Here is a 17989-nt window from a genome sequence, read left to right on the forward strand (position 1 = left end):
ACATTTTTGTTCTTTTTTTTTCAAATAAAACAATAGAAATATTAAAATGATGTGCTGTGATTGCCTTCTGGTTAATATAATGTATTTTTCATGCTCAGCTGTCTGCGAAAACGTCTGTCACAATGGGGGGAGGTGTATTGGACCAAACAGATGCGCCTGTGTTTATGGATTTACTGGACCTCAGTGTGAAAGAGGTAAGGTGAACTTGTCTAGATAATATGTGATACGTTATCTTTTCATAATCTGGATATTTAAAATTATCTTCTTGAGAGACAGATATAAACCTATGTTTACACAGGAAGCAGATGAACAAAACAGAAAGTTCTAAATTTCACAATAGTGGTAGGTAACCTTGTAATGTTAGGGGTCTATTTATCAAAGTCCGAATTTATCTTCTATTTTTATATTAAATTAATCTGATTTTCACATTTTTTAAGGGTTTTTCCATCCCATTTTCACGTTTTTTTTTCTGAATTTTTACCCTAAAACTTCAATGTATTGCATGAAACCCAGCGCACATCAAAAAATCATTGGGACTTCTCCCAGTGACTTATATGCAACCTCGACAGGTCTGAGATGCCGGATTTTCTGATTCATACTTTTCCATCCTCAGGGTTTAATAAATTCGTGATTTTTTAAAAGTCTGATTTTATAAAATAAAATCATGAATTTTTCGTGATCTTTGCATTCGGAGTTTAGTAAATAACCCCCTTGGTGTCCAAAGCTTATTGAAGAGACTTCTCACCTTGATGATGACCTATAATGGCTGTAGTCTTTAGATAGTGTTAAGAAGTATGCATTTCACTGCATGAGTAGCACTGCACAATATATTGGTGCTCTAAAAATACATGTTAATAATAATAATGAGTTTTCATATAATTTGTTATTCTTTGTGGTTGGTAAACTATGTATTTGTGTGGGAGTTCCCCAGTTTGAAATATTGGGTGTAGTATAATAAAAGCCACAAAGTCTTCATCATATTTAGAAACCACAGCAACCAATCTAAGCAATCTAAAATCAGCTCAGTAATTGCTATGAGTTTCTAAATCTGATGGGGCTTTTAATACATAAATACATAAGAGGGCTCATCCGTAACCATAACCACAGAGTTCAAAGTGCACTTCTGGCTGCAAGTCACAATGTTTTTACCCACAATGCAATGTTTTATCCAGAATTCCCTTAATTCCAGTGTTCCACTTGATGCAAGTATTGAGCTTGTACTTTTTTGGTGTTGAGATCTTGTCATTTGTGGTGCATGGCATCAAAATGACATCTGTGCCTGATTCCTTAGTCATCTGTGTTAGTACTGTCAGAAGCTATTAGACTGCATAAAATGCCATATTTTATATACTGCACTTATTGCAGAAGCCTAAAGTTTCAGCTTGTCAATAGCAGCAATGATCCAGGACTTCAAACTTGTCACAGGGGGTCACCATCTTGGAAAGTGTGTGTGACACTCACATGTTCAGTGGACAGTGAGCAGCTGTTGAGAAGCTAAGCTCAGGGGTCGTCGCAAATTATCAAGCAGAAAATGAGGTTGGCCTGTAATATTAGCTGATGCTACAGGGCTGATTATTAAATTCTGATGCTAATTGCACTGGTTTCTGTGCTGCCATGTAATAATTATCTGTATTAATTACTAATCAGCCTTATATTGTGACATTCCTATTCTATGTGTACTGTATATTGTGAGTTGGTCCCTAAGCTCAGTGAGTGACATCAGCACAGAGCATGTGCTGTGAATCAGCAGAAAAGAAGATGAGGAGCTACTGGGGCATCTTTGGAGACACAGATCTTTACTGTTAAAGGGCTGTGGTTGCTTTGGGCTGGTACAGAAGCTTAAAACATAATGTATAACATTTCTAGCTACTTCTTTAGTTAAGCTTTAGTTCTCATTTAATCAGCTGGCAGTATTCGTACTCCCTGATTCAAATCACATGCAGGAAAGAAGGATTCATACTATTATTTTCCTTGCTGGAAGTAACTGTAATGTTTTACGAAATGTTAATGATACAAAAATTTACCTGTACTTAATAAAACATCTCCCATGGATTAATACTGAAGCAAACAAATGCAAGAAACTATTGCATATAATACAATATCCTATATTACTGTAGTTTAAAGGCAGTCAATGTGATACAGTATGTCCAGTTAATGTGGTATGTTGGGTGACTTTGTTTCCAAGCACATGTTTCATTTAGGGCCTGTGGAGCCCACCTGGTTTCCTAACAGCTGTATAAGCAGTGAAGGCAATAATTAGAGCTGTGGAATAGTAAGAATAATGGTTATCTGAAGACTTTGTACTAAAACAGACTTATTTTATAACCTCACCATGCTTTACTGCCTTGAAATAACCATCAGAACCGCAGAAACTGATCAACTGCTTTTGGTTTCACAGGCATAACATTTCCTGGTCTTAAACCTTTATGCCTCTGGGGCCTTAGTCAGGGTCAGTGAACCTAGATTGTATCCATGACATGTTTACTGCTACACACCTGCTCTGCAGAAAGAGAAAGAGCTTATATGCTTCTCAAAAAAAGTAGCTTCTTTTAAAAGTATAGAGAAAGCAAATACACCCGAAAATAAATGTAACACAAATAGTAAATATTTTTTTGTAAATGCAATAAAATAAGTAATTTGCTGTATTTAAGAAGAATTATAGGGGATCCAGTCCCTTAGGGTATGACAACTGATTTTCTCTTTGTAAAATAGAAAATGGGACTTTGAACCTACTAAAAGCTTGCTTTGTTTCTTCTGCAGTTCACATGTGTGCAGTATCTGGCAAGCATTGATGCTTTCAAAGAAAAGCTTCTGTCAGTTTAATTTTAACCAGAATTTTGGGAGTCTTGCCCAGAAACTCCAGCTTGGTAGAAGAGTGGAACTAGGACAAAAGCCTGCCTTGCCTTTCCATGTAAACTGGCTTGTTGTTACTGGAACTGCTTCAGCAGTAGAAGTCCTTGTTTATGGATTTAGCAGTGCTAGCTGTTAGAAATGCCGACTTTCTGGCAAAACAGTTTTTAGTCTTTCAAATTCATATCAACTATTTCCTAGAAATGTTCTTGAAAACCATACCAGATTGGAGTTAAGTAAAAGATGTTTTATGACTGTCCAGGCACTTTTCAACAAGTTGCATGGTGTAGACTGTTTTCTGACAAAATAGGGTCTGTAACTGACGATAGCATACTTTTTTAAACATTTTATATAAAACTAAACTGGTGGATTGTTTTTTTGTCTGCATATCATTTTCTATCTTATGGAAAATTTCTGCCTCTCAACAAAACAGATGAGGCGTAATCTGACTAATGACAAAAGCGCCAATTCTATCTTTCAACTTCAATAATGCATAACATTTTCCAGAAATGACCCTCTTTGAAATTAGATGATACAGTATATCCCCATTGAAATAAGTAGGCACAAGTCAGGGTGTAATCACAGTTTCATTGAAAGTTACTACACGATATTGATAGCATGGTGCCTTCTCAAAAACATTTCCCAGCAATGAAAATCTTTCTGCGTAAGTCTCTATGACTAAAAATTACTGGAAATTTACATATATGGCATAAAGTTTTAAATTGGGCATCCGGCTTTTATGCTCCAAGACACATTACAGAAATATATTGTTGATATAATTTTGAAAGCTGTAGCATGTTGCTTAGCTAAATACAGGTTTTGTGTTGCAACACTGAATCATCCCCTTTGCGCAATCCTGGATTTTTATGCATCCCTAAATTTTTAAATTGTGTAGTCTAAAGCATGTTTAACACACATCTTTCCCTTAATTTCAACCACATGTTATATTTTTCATAAAAGTGGCCTTTATTGCTCATTGTATGATGCATTCTGACTGGTTGCTCAGCTATCTGCAGTCTTACAGACTAATTTCCGTGCTGGAGAGGCCGAGCAGTAACTAATGACTGGCAATGCTACAGTAGCTAGCTAGTTATCTTTCTCTGTACAATGAAAATAGAATGCTGAACCCAATCTGCCAAAATAGTCCTTTTATATTTGTTTTAAAGTCAGTACAAATATACTTTTTTTACATCTACAGATTAATTAGGTACTGTGAAGTCTACTGTATATAAATCAAAAACATTTACAGTAATGAAATTATTAAGGGTTCTGAAGTGATGTCCATGAAGCAACTATTGACTCAAAAAGCACTGGTGTGGGAGATGAAGTAGTGTAGTAACTGATGACAGTATTGCCTTAAATGATTTGAATATCTTTTAGAAAATACTTTAAAAGAAAGAATTTGTGATATTTAGAATGTTTTCATCCACCAAAGGTTTGTCATAGATTTGGCATATTTACCCTGTGATGAATGTGCTGGAAAAAAATAATTAATAATAATTGCATTTGCACATATAGCATATATAAATGCTCATGCTGTTCTAGACATGCTTATCTTCAGATCCCCATGTCAGTGGCAGAATTATTTTTTCCAGATCTGAGTCTGAGTGAAGAGGTGGTAAAGAATAGACAGCCCAACACTTTCCCACCATATTGCTTGTCTGGTAAGGACATCAAAATAAAATTGCCACTGTGTGACTGGCAAATTTTTAACCCAATACATCAGACCCATACTTTTCTATGTTTAGTTATGCCTGCATGCACTGTACTGTAAAGTTCCTAACATATTATCCATGATGAGACTAGTTTGCTATTTAAATATAGACAGATAATTAGGTTGGATTATCCACACTGCATTTCCATGTACTGGTAGAAAGACATAAATTAGGGGGAAGCCATCTACCATAAGTCCATTTTAAGGAAAAAATATACAATATAAATATATAAAAATACAAAATATATACAAATACAATATATATATATATATATATATATATATATATATATATATATATATATATAAATACAATATAAAATATATATAAATACTCAAAGCTAGTATTTTAGTGAAAATCTTGACATCATAGTTAAGTAACAATATGGGTCTATACGATTCACACTTAAAAGGGGATTTACCTTATTTTGGAATAAGGGTAATGTGTGCCTCATAGCAAGAGTCAGGGAGGTGTGAATTTAATGTCACATTATTGTATGTTGAACACAATTTGGGTACAATTAGAATTGTATTACTATTCAGACAAAAGCCTGTCAGGGCCAGGGGCTTTCCCTCCGGGTTAACTATTTATGATCTCCTTAACCTCCTCCACTGGGATATACATATAAAGCTTTTAAGGAGGGCCATATTTTGTGAGGCATGGTCCTAGCGCCCGGTCTTGCTGGGTTCTTCCCCCCACGATCACGAGCATGCGCACATTCAAGCATCCTAGCACTGGGGAGCTTTGAGTCCCCAGTTCTACTAAGGGAAGCGGCTGGGCAGCATGCCGTCCTAGGCCCGGGCCTTTGTGGCCTTGCCACAAATCCGGGCTTGCTCTGAAGTCCAAATCTCAGTAAAGGTTGAGGTATCTATAGTGTCTAGGAAGGCTCCCATACCACTAGTTAACTTGTCCGGTTGAAAAGCATATAGAGTTTGATAGTATCGAGCAAATCCGTTGACTATTTCAATCTTAACATTTGTCATGGAGCCATCCTCCAGTTGTGATACTAACACTAAAAATCTACTTTTCAAAATATGACTGTTTTGCCAACCTGACTGTCCCATCTCAGCCTGTCAGTTAAAGTTTCTAATGCTAACGGACTACTGCTGCACAAATATGGCAGCCCCCTCAGAGGTGAAGCATTGGGCAAATACTTATGGAAAAATTATAAGAAGCATGCAAAGTCAATTTTATAGATGTAAAAAAAAGGTTACATTTCTGGTGTCAGTATCTCTTTAAGAGCCCAGTATTCGGTTTCACCCCTGACTAGCATAGCAAGTAGTTTACTATTTTTTAACAGCCCTGTATAACTCAGTTTGGATATATTTTTCCATATACAGCAAGTTAGCATATCTTTGGCACTCATTGAGCCTATGCACATTTGAATCATTAATCTCATCCACCAGCGCATTCTCACCCTGTTCCAGCTTGTCCTCTGCTAGTAGTAGGGATTCATCACAAGCATGTCTAGCCTGTTTGATTAGTGCTATATACATGCCCCTAGTATAAGCTTTCCCTGCATCGCAGACAATGTTGGCCTGTGCTGTGTCCATGTCCCAGTATTGGTACAATAGAGGGGAAATTGTTCCACCACATATTTATGCTGCACCGACTTGGGAGACAACCTCCATCTCAGAGTTTGGGCTTGGTAAAGGCAACTAATAAAGGAGTATGGTCTGAGCATACCGAGAGAGAAACCTACTGGTTTTCAGGCCTTGTAACACATCCACAAGGTTACCAGGACCAAATCATTGCATGAAGAGCGCTGCAGAGACGCTAGTATAGCAAGAAAATTGCCTGGCGCTAGGGTTAAGCCATAGCCAGGAGTCAGTGAGGCCTAAAGCTGAGGCTGACCTAACAGGTATTTGCTGCCATGGTCCATAAAGCAGAAGTTTAGGGACCTATGTATCAGTATTGCAACACCTTTTGAATATGAGGAGAACTCTGCATGGTACATTATGGTATCCAGTGTCTTTTCAGTGCTCTAACTGGAGGGCCGATGATAGAAGTCAGTGTTGGCCACTCCCCTTTTAAACCACACCCACTGTAAACCACACCCATGTTACCACAAGAACTTTTAAGATCAAATCCACATTAACGTTGGTAGCACACCAAAAAACCAAATGGTTGGTGCTCACTGCAGGGAAATCCCTCATCACTCATATGTGAAAAATTGAAGTCATGTTAAAACATACCCTTAAATCCATATGCCTCATCCTCCCCTGTGGATAATACAACAACCCCACAACACATGATTAAACACCTTAGGGGCCCTTAACAACAATTTCTAAATGCTAACAAACCCCAAGAACAAACCCCTAACAGGCTCACATTCCACAGGTAGCGTAGGGCAAGCAGAGAATGGCACACACAAGCAGCACTGGGCAAGCAGAGAATGGCACACACAAGCAGCACTGGGCAAGCAGAGAATGGCACACACAAGCAGCACTGGGCAAGCAGAGAATGGCACACACAAGCAGCACTGGGCAAGCAGAGAATGGCACACAAGCAGGACTGAGTAAGCAGAGAATGGCACACACAGGGAGGGAAGGCAGAACAGAGCAGGAGACAAGTAAAGCTCTCATTCTAATATGTACTACATACAGTGACACAGTGCTGGGGCCCCATTAGCATTTTGAATAAGGTGTGAACAGGTGAACAATGTGGGTAGTTTCAGTCTGGATCTCAGGTGTGAACTGTACAGGCCTATAGGATATAAACAATAGAGGTGTGAACAATGCATGAGGATCACAGGTGTGAACAATACAAGGGATTAGTCTGAAATTGAGGTTTAAACAATGCAGGGGCCAGTTAATCTCTGTAGTGATACCTTTTAAATTTTACAAATGGTAAACAGACACAGCATGTGGGGGGCCACATAAAGAGGGGTCGCGGGCCGCATGCCGCCAGTTGGACAGCCCTGCTATAACTTGTCCTATGAAATGTGTTTCCTGTAGCATTATTATGTCAGCACCAGCATTTCCTGAGAGTATTCAACACTATAGACCTTTTAACTTTGTCATTCAACCCCCTAGTGTTCCATAACACTATTGTAAAACCTGTACACAACATTATAGAATTTAATATAAAATATTGTCCATGATGAGGGGCCACATGGGAGCCTCCGCCCATTGGCTGTGGCAGGCCCTGTTTCCAATGTCTCCAGTCCCTGTGGAGCAGTTGCATAAGGGCTACACATGTCTTTCCCCACCTGGAGAGTAAGTTGTTGCCCATTAATTGATCAGTGTCCATCCTCAGAGCATGTAGTAGTGGAACCTTACCTGGGGCATATACACGCACCAAAAGTATAGCATTTCCATATTACATCCAGTGAGTGCGTCAGTTGGTCATTGTAGAGGGGGTTGAAGCTCAAGTTCTAGACCGGTGGGATTGGAAGACCCCTGTTCCAGTTGTTACATTTTAAGTGTTGCACTCTTGGCAGGCTTGGGGCATGACCAGGGCTCTGTTCAAGCCAGTCCAATGCCTGCTCTGGGTGCTCAAAGAAGTGAGCTGTGCCGCCATCCATGACCTTCAACTTTGCAGGATACTACATTGCATAATCCAAGCCCAGATTGCGGAGTTTACGTTTGACCCCCATGTATGAGCTGCATTTTCTTTGTTCCATGGTGGAGTAGTCAGAGTAAGTGAGAGGGTGTTTAAATAAGACTGTTTGGAAGATCTGGATGTAGTCTCATGTGTCATTGAAGGTCTTTTCCTAAATGTGTTGGCAAGCCCATGGGATTGGCAAGCGCCTTGTCCCACATAGATCTGTAGATAAAGTGATTGTAAGAGAGTTGCACAAACACCAATTTCTTTTGCAGGTGAATAGCTTACCCCTTTTATTTTTCACCACCTGTGCATGGCATCAACATTTCGGGGGGTTTTCACCCACTTTATCTACTCATTAACGCATGTTGATTGTCTAGGGAGCTCTGCACCACCAGGCAGGAACAACATAGGAAAGGGCAGGTGGTGCGAAAATTTCTTTGATGTGATCACATAGACCTCTGGCAGTACAAATATTATGAAAATTTACCTCCACTTGCTTCTGTTTTGTGCCAGACTACCTTCTGATTAATCGTTATTTGGAAATTATCCAGTGGCGAGCTAACAATATGTTTGAAGATATTGCTATCATTTGTTTTCTGTCTAATTTGCCAACCAAATAAAACACCTGTGGATGGAATGTATGTATGTTCACACATTATTCCAGGGGTCCCCAACCTTTTTACCCAGGAGCAACATTCAGATTTAAAAGAAATTGGGGAGCAATGCAAGCATGAAAAATATTCCTGGGGTGCTGAATAAGGGGCCATTTGTTAGCCCCTATATGGACTGTCAGCCTACAGGAGGCTCATTTTGGTAGTACAACTAACACTCCACAGACAGACGGCACTTCTGGATAGATTTATTTGGAATGGCTGCTGTATTCCGCCTAACGCGTTTTGGGACAATGATCATATCATATGATTAAGGGACATTGTCCCGAAACGCGTTAGGCGGAATACAGCTGACATTCCAAATAAATCTATCCAGAAGTGCCGTCTGTCTGTGGAGGGTTTGTTGTACTTACAGTGGGGACACTGTTGACTGAGCACCTGGACGAGGGGAGTATCGGGGAGCTGGAGCGGTCGGATCTCTCGTTTTATTCATTTTGGTAGTACACCTGTTTTTTATGCAACCAAAACTTGCCTCCAAGCCAGTAATTAAAAATTAAGCACCTGCTTTTAAGCCACGGGGAGCAACATTTCTAGGGGTCAGAGAGCAACATGTTGCTCATGAGCCAATGGTTGGGGATCACTAATTTCTATTCAGTGAGATAAAGTTATTCGGTGCATGGGCAGACCAACAAAACCATGTAACTGCTTTTAGGCAGCTACAGTATCTTAATTGAATACAGAGGAATTGTTTAGCTAAATATTCTTTAGATAAAGATTCTTTAGATAAATATTAATTGACCAGTCAAAGATCAGCTGGTTTAAATAAGTGTTGTCAGTAACTATATATGGCAACCAATGGTTCATGCAAGCTTATCATACCTAAATGATTTCTAACCAAAATATAAAATATTCCATGCTTTATTAGACTGCTGAAAAGCAGTTAATAGTTGGGGTTAATGATAATTCAATAACAGTTTCAGCATGTGTTCCTGTTGGATATGAAATAACTGAAATGGTATACAAGAACAAGAAAAAAGCATCTTTAATGCAAGCAACCAGAACATAGGAAATTCCCTCCTGTGTTTGCTTACACTTCACATTTAGTCATATTTATGAGCAGCGTTTGGCCTTATTCCTAGTAGGAAAAAAGTCCCCCACATTATACAGTAAACCGTAAAGCAATTTGAGGTCCAGATTACTGGATTTTGGAAACCATGCCCTTGGCCACTGCTCAGTTTCATAATAAATAATAAACCTAGTGCGTGAAATAGTTTTTTACTGTTATTTGTCATTACTTTGAGGATTCTTCCTGGGTTTTTAAGGTGATGTAAAAACCAGAGACAAGAAATTTTTCATAATACATAACATTATTTGGCAAATTGTGAGCTCCTGTCTTATTTATAAGGTTAACTTTGTTCACCCAATGGAAACAGCAATATAAATGCGAATTTTATGTGGGCATTTTTTCACATTGTGAACACTCATAGGCCATTAAATGCGAATTTGAAAGTAGGAAAATACAAATTGAGAAATGTATGTATGGAAAGTGTTGAAGTGCTTAAATCATGCCTCTGCAAAGGATATTATATTAACAGTACATTGTAAATAAGATAAATGTTGCTGCAAACATCAAATTTTCCAACCAAAAATACATCAATATCAAATACAATACAAATACATCATCAAGATGAACAAACTACACAGTAAAGATCTGAATACAATTTCATCTAGGTTAATAAAATAGATTTTTTTTCAGTCTTGTTACACATGTGTTATGTTTGATTGTAGATGCATTGTACTATTGAAATTCATTTCATACAGATCTGCACACTGATCTGGATTGAGACTTAAGATGGATAGAAAAGGAATGTGAGCCAGACCGATCGTTTATTGCTGATGAGAAACATAGATGCCAATTAATGATCTAAGAAGCATATTGTAGGCAGTGAGATCTGTACCAAAACAGAGCTAAAACCAGTTTTATCTTCAACATGTGTAATCTATTTAGGATATGATTATCATTCAAGCTGTATTTGTATCAGCACAGCACAGATTTGTATAACATTAATTCCATGAACCGTATTTTATTAATAATCTTTCATGACATGCTGAGGCTTAATCCAAATGGAACACACATTTTGGCATGTTTTTGTAACTGTTTATCACAGACAGAGTATTTAGCTAATAACATTTTATATTTCCTATTTGTTCACATTTGTGAAAGTTATGGCAGAAATGTGGATAAAGCACCTTAAGGGTCAGGCCACACAGGGCGTTTTGGGGAGATTTGGTCGCCTGGCGACTAATCGCCTTGTTTTTGCGGCGTCCAATCTCCCCAAACGCCTTCCCTGACTCTGTGCCTGCTAAAATGAAAAAAAAAAATGCCGGGGGGCGACTTCGGAAAAACAAATCGCCGCTTGTGATTAGTACTGGCGTTTTTTTCATTTTAGCCGGCGCAGAGTCAGGGAAGGCGTTTAGGAAGATTGGTCGCCGCAAAAACGAGGTGATTAGTCGCAAGGGGGCGACCAAATCTCCCCAAAATGCCCTGTGTGGCCTGACCCTTAAGGTGCTTTATCCACATTTCTGCCATAACTTTCACAAATGTGAACAAATAGGAAATATAAAATATCCTCCCCTCACTATGCTGATTTACTGGTTAGCAAAGGTGTTGTTTAGGGGCTTCCTGCAGACTTTGCCTGAGCAAACACTTAATTGGAGAACAGGGTAGGGTGTACCACCATCAGGATAATTTTAAAACTATTTTATTTATATAAATAAAATGTATAAATTATACATGTATACATTTTTTGCAGATAAAGCTTCAGTCTTAGGGGGTTCTAAAGAATATTCTGATTTGTTGGTTAGCAAATGGTGTTTTCCCTAAAACTTTATTACTATCTTTATTAATCCCAGATGTAGATGACGTGTCTTTGAATATCATCTGTTGGTATATTTTTTGTGTTTACTGCAATGTATTTGATCACTAACAGATAACAGCCCAGTATCTGTCCATCTGTTTGGGTGTTCTTTATGCGTTATGACACAGTATGACGGAATGCAACATTCCCTCATACACAAGGATGTTTACAGGTACCTTTTGTTTTAATATATTACATGTTAAGGGGGGAACTTGCAGCACTGATGGCAGCGGCAAATGTGGGAGAGGAAAGGAGGCTCACAGAGCAACCACTGGGGCTAGTGTAGTGGGTCGTGGAGGAGGGGCAATGGAGACTTATAAGGGAGATTATTGGGAGGGATTGGGGAAGACCCGGTGACAAAGTTAGAGGATGGTATGAAGTCCTCTAAAATGATTTTAAAAGGTGAAAAGTTGAGGGCGAGGATTTCCATGGTTTTCTCAGATATATTACCTGTGCCATGATTAAGAAGACAGTGGGAGCTTAGAGAGGTTAATACATGCCTGAGAGGTTGAAAAACTTGGAATGATTGGCATACAGGTTAGATGAGGTAGTGGGCATAATAAGTGAAATTGGGGGAGGAGATTTGGTTGGGGTACAGTTAAGGACAGGGAGAACCACATGTTGTATTTACAAAATTCTCATGCTGGTACCAGTATAAAATTCATTCAAATGCAAGGAGCCTGATGAGCAACTGATAAAATGGGAGAGCTGGAGGTGCTGGTGCTCTAGGGCAGGGGTCCCCGACCTTTTTCCACCCGTGAGCAACATTCAGATGTAAAAAGAGTTGGGGAGCAACACAAACATGAAAAATGTTCCTGGTTAGTGCCAAGTAAGGGTTGTGATTGACTATTGGTAGCGCCAATGTGGACTGTCAGCCTACAGGAGCCTCTGTTTGGTAGGACCCCTGGTTTTTATACAACCAAAACTTGCCTCAAAGCCTGGAATTCAAAAATAAGCTCCTGCTTTGAGGCCAGTGGGAGCAACATCCAAGGGGTTGGGGAGCAACATGTTGCTCACGAGCTACTGGTTGGGGATCACTGCTCTAGGGAAAATACATTGTGATTGGTGTTGCTGAAACATGGCTGAATGAGTAGATTGACTGGGCAGTTAATATCAGTGGATATACTTTGTTTGGGAGAGACAGAGGCAATAGAAAAGGAGAAGGGTATGTATGCTTGTTAGGCAGGATTTAAAAGCAAATATAAAGGAGGAGGTAATGTTAGAGAATGAGGGGACTGAAGCCTTATGGGTGGAGCTCTTCATGGATTGTAAAGTGTCCAGCAAAAAATCAGTTGTAGGAATATGTTAAAGTTAAGAGCAGGAGGCTAAACTCCTGATGCAAATAGAAAAGGCTGCTAGTTTGGGAAAGCAATGATAATGGTTGATTTTAATTACCCAGATATTGAATGGAGCAACAGTACTGCAAAGACAGTTTATGGGAGCAAGTTTATAAACTCGATGCATGACAATTTTATGGCAGAGGTTAGTAAAGAGCCAATCAAAAACCATGCTATATTACATCTAGTTAGTGTTTGGTGCAAGAAACAAATATACACTGGGGCAACAAAAACCTGAGTTTCAGGAAAGCAAATTTTGGCTCCTTAAGGGTTGCCCTTCAGAGCATAGATTGGGGCATTATGTTTTCTGCTAAAAATACACAACAGAAATTTTTGCAATTTAAAATGATATTAAATTGTTACTGTTCTCAATTTATTCCCTTAAGAAGTACATGTAGAAGCATTAAGAACCACCCCAACCCCCATATGTAATAAAAGGCACTGTTTGCCCAGTAGCAGTAACCTATAGCAAACAATAAGATGTTTGCTTTTAAATAGATGACCAGTACTTGCTACTGCTGATTGGTTGCTATGGTTATCTACTCCTGGGCAAATCTAGTGCCTTTAATTACATTAATATAGAAGTAAAGAAGTTAATAGGAAAGAAGTGAAAGTCTGTGGGGACGGGAGCGACATTTAATGAATATAAACACTGTAATAAATGTTGTAAAACAGCAATCCAGAAGGCAAAGATAGATAATGAGGAGTACATTGCAGTAGAGACTAAATCTAACCCCAAAAAGTTTTTTAAGCATATTAATAGTAAAAAGGTGCGGGTTGAGAGTGTGACTACTTTAAATAATGGTACCAGTATGGTTGTAACATTTACTGAAAAGGCAATTGTGCTCAAGCAGTTCTTTTCTTCAGTGTATACAAAAGAGGAGACAAAGTTTCAAGACCCACCTGTTGGCTCTCCTCAAACTAGTCAGTGGCTGACTTAAGATATAGTTTATAAATCTTTTTAAAAAAATTAATGTGCGCCAGGGCCAAATGGAATACACCCTCTGGTACTAAGAGAGCTTAGTTCAGTTTTAGACCAGCCCCTGTTTCTTATTCTCTCTCTCTTTCATCTGGTATGATATGGTAATTAGAGAAAAGTTGATTTAATTCCTATATTTAAAAAGGGATTATGATCTCAGCCTGGCAGTTATAGGCCAGTAAGTTTGACATCCATGGTGGGCATATAAAATGAAGGCTTGTTAAAGGATATGTAAAGTCTACATTTTTTTACCATGTATTTAAATTGGGCATATCTTGCATTCCCAAGCCACATAATTTATACTGCATATACTACCTCCATTTGCCAGTGCCATTCAATTTTCCTAAAACAATTATCAGCTTTCACCAGGCGGCCATTTTCCCTCTGACACATAATCAGTAACATTGACATGACAGTACATACTGTATATGCTGTAAAGTTCATGCAATGCAGAATGCAGGTTTATACAGGCACGAGATATTTTGAGTTCTGCTGTGGTTGAACCCTGTAATGGTTAAGCTGAGCTCAGGAGAGGTGTTTAGGAGAAAAAAATAGGATCAGACAGCTAGAGCAGAGTTTCTATGGGAACCAGCAATGCTATCTCTTGGCTGTTAGACTGTAGGGTGTGTTTAGTAATCTGAGCTGAGAAGAACTGAGCATGCTCATAAGTCAATAACCAAAGCAAATTCCTGAGGGAGGGGGCAGAGTGGGTTACAGGAAGAGAAGGATTTCTAAGTGATTAAGGGGATGCTGCAGTCTTACTGATAACATTTTAAAGGAGAACTAAAGCTTAACTAAAGAAGTAGCTAAAAATGTTGTACGTTATGTTTTGTGCTTCTGTATCAGCCCAAGGCAACCACAGCCCTTTAGCAGTAAAGATCAGTGTCTCCAAAGATGCCCCAGTAGCTCCCCATCTTCTTTTCTGCTGATTCACTGCAGATGCTCTGTGCTGCTGTCACTTACTGAGCTTAGGGACCCACTCACAATATACAGTACACATAGAATAGAAATGTCACAATATAAGGCTGATTAATAATTAATACAGATAATTGCTACATGGCAGCTCAGAAACCAGTGCAATTAGCATTAGAATTTAATCATCAGCTCTGTAGCATCAGCATATATTACAGGCCAACCTCATTTTCTGCTTGATAATTTGTGACAACTCCTAAACTTAGCTTCTCAACAGCTGCTCAAAGCCAACTGAGCATGTGAGTGTCGCAGACACTTTCCAAGATGGAGACCCCCTGTGACAAGTTTGAAGTCCTGGATCATTGCTGCTATTGACAACCTGTTTTATTGCACAAACTTTAGGCTTGTGCAATTAGTTCAGTGTATAACATATGGCATTTTTAGCCATATTCATTTTTAGGGTTTAGCTCTCCTTTAACAACCAGAGTGGCAGTTATCTAAAGATTTCAAAGAGGCTGTTCACTGATTTTTTTGGAAGTTGTTTACATGTCCTTTAAGGGATCAAATGTTGTCTTGGTGAATGTCATTATAAACAGTAATCAGCATGGCTTTATTAAGGATAAATCATGTCACACAAATTTGATTGCTTTTTGTAATGAGTTAAGTAAGATGCTGGACAGCGGAGGAGCAGTAGATGTGATCTATTTGGATTTTGCCAAAACATTTGATACAGTGTCCCACAAACTACTGCTTTCTAAACTAAGGTCTGTTGGGCTTAATGAAGTAGTTTGCACATGGATAGGAAACTGGCTACAGTATCAGGTACAGAGGGTGGTTGTTAATGGTACATTCTCTGCTTGGAGTAAGGTTCTTAGTGGGGTCCCTCAGGGCACGGTATTGGGTCCACTTTTATTTAACTTGTTCATTAATGACTTAGGGGAGGGTATTGTAAGTAATGTATCAGTGTTTGCAGATGACACAAAACTATACAGCCCAATTAATTCCATCCAGGATGCGGCATCCTTGCAACACGATCTTGACAATCTGGGCAGTGGCAGATGAAATTCAATGTCGATAAATGTAAACTCATGCATCTGGGATGTAAAAATATGCAAGTCGCTTATAAATCATGTCACACAAATTTGATTGCTTTTTGTAATGAGTTAAGTAAGATGCTGGACAGCGGAGGAGCAGTAGATGTGATCTATTTGGATTTTGCCAAAACATTTGATACAGTGTCCCACAAACTACTGCTTTCTAAACTAAGGTCTGTTGGGCTTAATGAAGTAGTTTGCACATGGATAGGAAACTGGCTACAGTATCAGGTACAGAGGGTGGTTGTTAATGGTACATTCTCTGCTTGGAGTAAGGTTCTTAGTGGGGTCCCTCAGGGCACGGTATTGGGTCCACTTTTATTTAACTTTTTCATTAATGACTTAGGGGAGGGTATTGTAAGTAATGTATCAGTGTTTGCAGATGACACAAAACTATACAGCCCAATTAATTCCATCCAGGATGCGGCATCCTTGCAACACGATCTTGACAATCTGGGCAGTGGCAGATGAAATTCAATGTCGATAAATGTAAACTCATGCATCTGGGATGTAAAAATATGCAAGTCGCTTATACCCTTAATCGGACTTCCCTGGGCAAATCCATAATTGAAAAGGGTGAGTCCTTGTAGATAATAAACTTGGCTGTAGCAAGCAATGCCAGTCACCAGCTGCTGCAAGGGCAAACAAGGTCTTGAGCTGTATTAAACGGTATTTGTGGGAGGAGAGGGTTATTCTTCCACTGTACAGAGTGCTGGGAATGTCCCATCTAGAATACACCATATAGTGGTCAAATGGGACATTATTGAATTAGAGAGGGTCCAGAGAAATAAGCTGGTAAAAAGTATGGAAAAAGACAGGCACTAAGTTGGCCGGGCTGGAACTAGGGGTAGGCACCTGCCAAGGGCTCATCGATAGGGGACACTGGCCAGTTACCTGTTAAATGATCTTCTGTGTACTCCTAGTCCAAGTTTGCTCCCCTCTACCGCTTGACTCTCCCTGCCCTCTGCTGCATGCGCGCAAACATTTGCATGTGATGGGGAGCATTTACTAAAAAAGTAAGCATTTCTGCTAAAGAAATTTATCTAAGATTTTATTATTTCCACCTCAACTATCCATTAGGAGAATTTGATTTTCGCGATAGATCCCCTTTAACTATTCAGCTAGCATAGTTTCTGCAAAAGAAAGCCCCACATAGTTCTGTTAAGAAAACATAACATTTTAATGAGTACATTTTTAAGGTTATTGAAATAAAGCCATAATTAAAAATATGGGCCTTATACATAATAACTAAAGTTATTTAATTTAGATAACATATTTGTTTACTTGGGCTCCCAAAATAGTCAAATATATATTTTTTATTGGTAGTGTCAATAAAAGCAGAATTATAAGTCTGGGTAGCTCAGCAAATAGATGACTTTCCGGTGTAAACACAAGTACATGCAAGGCATCTGAGAAGGTGGAACTGTCAGATTAAATACATACAGAAACAAGAAGGTGTCAACTGTTCAAAGTAAACATAGAAGCAGCATAATAAAGCAAGGTAAATATGAGTTGTATGTTCAACTACCTTAGATTAGGAAATACATCAATAGGCCCATTTGTGCACTTAGGGAAGTCACTGTATTTCCCTGTAGCCATCACATAGATTCTAATATGCAAAGTTGATTTACAATTACAGATTTCTAATACATCATTATAAAGCATTGTCCAGTTTATTTTTAATGTTGATTTTTTCTCAGTAGTGACTAAAAAGTGTTTCATGTTCCGATAAATACTCATCCTCCCTGCTGGGTGTTTAAATAAGCTCATGTTGTGGCCATTGTGGTAAAAATAGAATTTCACTTTCAGTGCCAGGTTATTTTAAGGATAATACTGTGATCAGATTGCACTCTTCCTTAATAAAATTTGTAGTTGCTGTCACTTCCAGTGAGCCCTTTGATCTTACATCATTGCCTGCCTTTTTTTGCCTCTATAAAGTAACCCATAGTAACAGCAGAACAATTTACCTTGTTTAAATCCAATTATAATAATGAAATCAAATGTTTAATTGAACACAAAGAGGC

At 38.7% G+C, this 17989-nt stretch overlaps 1 protein-coding gene across 1 annotated transcript in view; it reads left to right on the forward strand.

Annotated features, from left to right (window-relative positions):
• The window catches only part of fbn2.S (fibrillin 2 (congenital contractural arachnodactyly) S homeolog), a 135597-nt gene that overhangs the window by 21654 nt on the left and 95954 nt on the right, over window positions 1–17989 (forward strand). The window contains exon 5 of the mRNA XM_041580411.1: window positions 99–194. Coding sequence (XP_041436345.1) covers window positions 99–194 — 96 coding nt within the window. The remainder of the gene's footprint in view (window positions 1–98; window positions 195–17989) is intronic.

Source organism: Xenopus laevis, chromosome 1S (genome assembly GCF_017654675.1).
Source record: "Xenopus laevis strain J_2021 chromosome 1S, Xenopus_laevis_v10.1, whole genome shotgun sequence".
Taxonomy (NCBI): Eukaryota; Metazoa; Chordata; class Amphibia; order Anura; family Pipidae; genus Xenopus; species Xenopus laevis.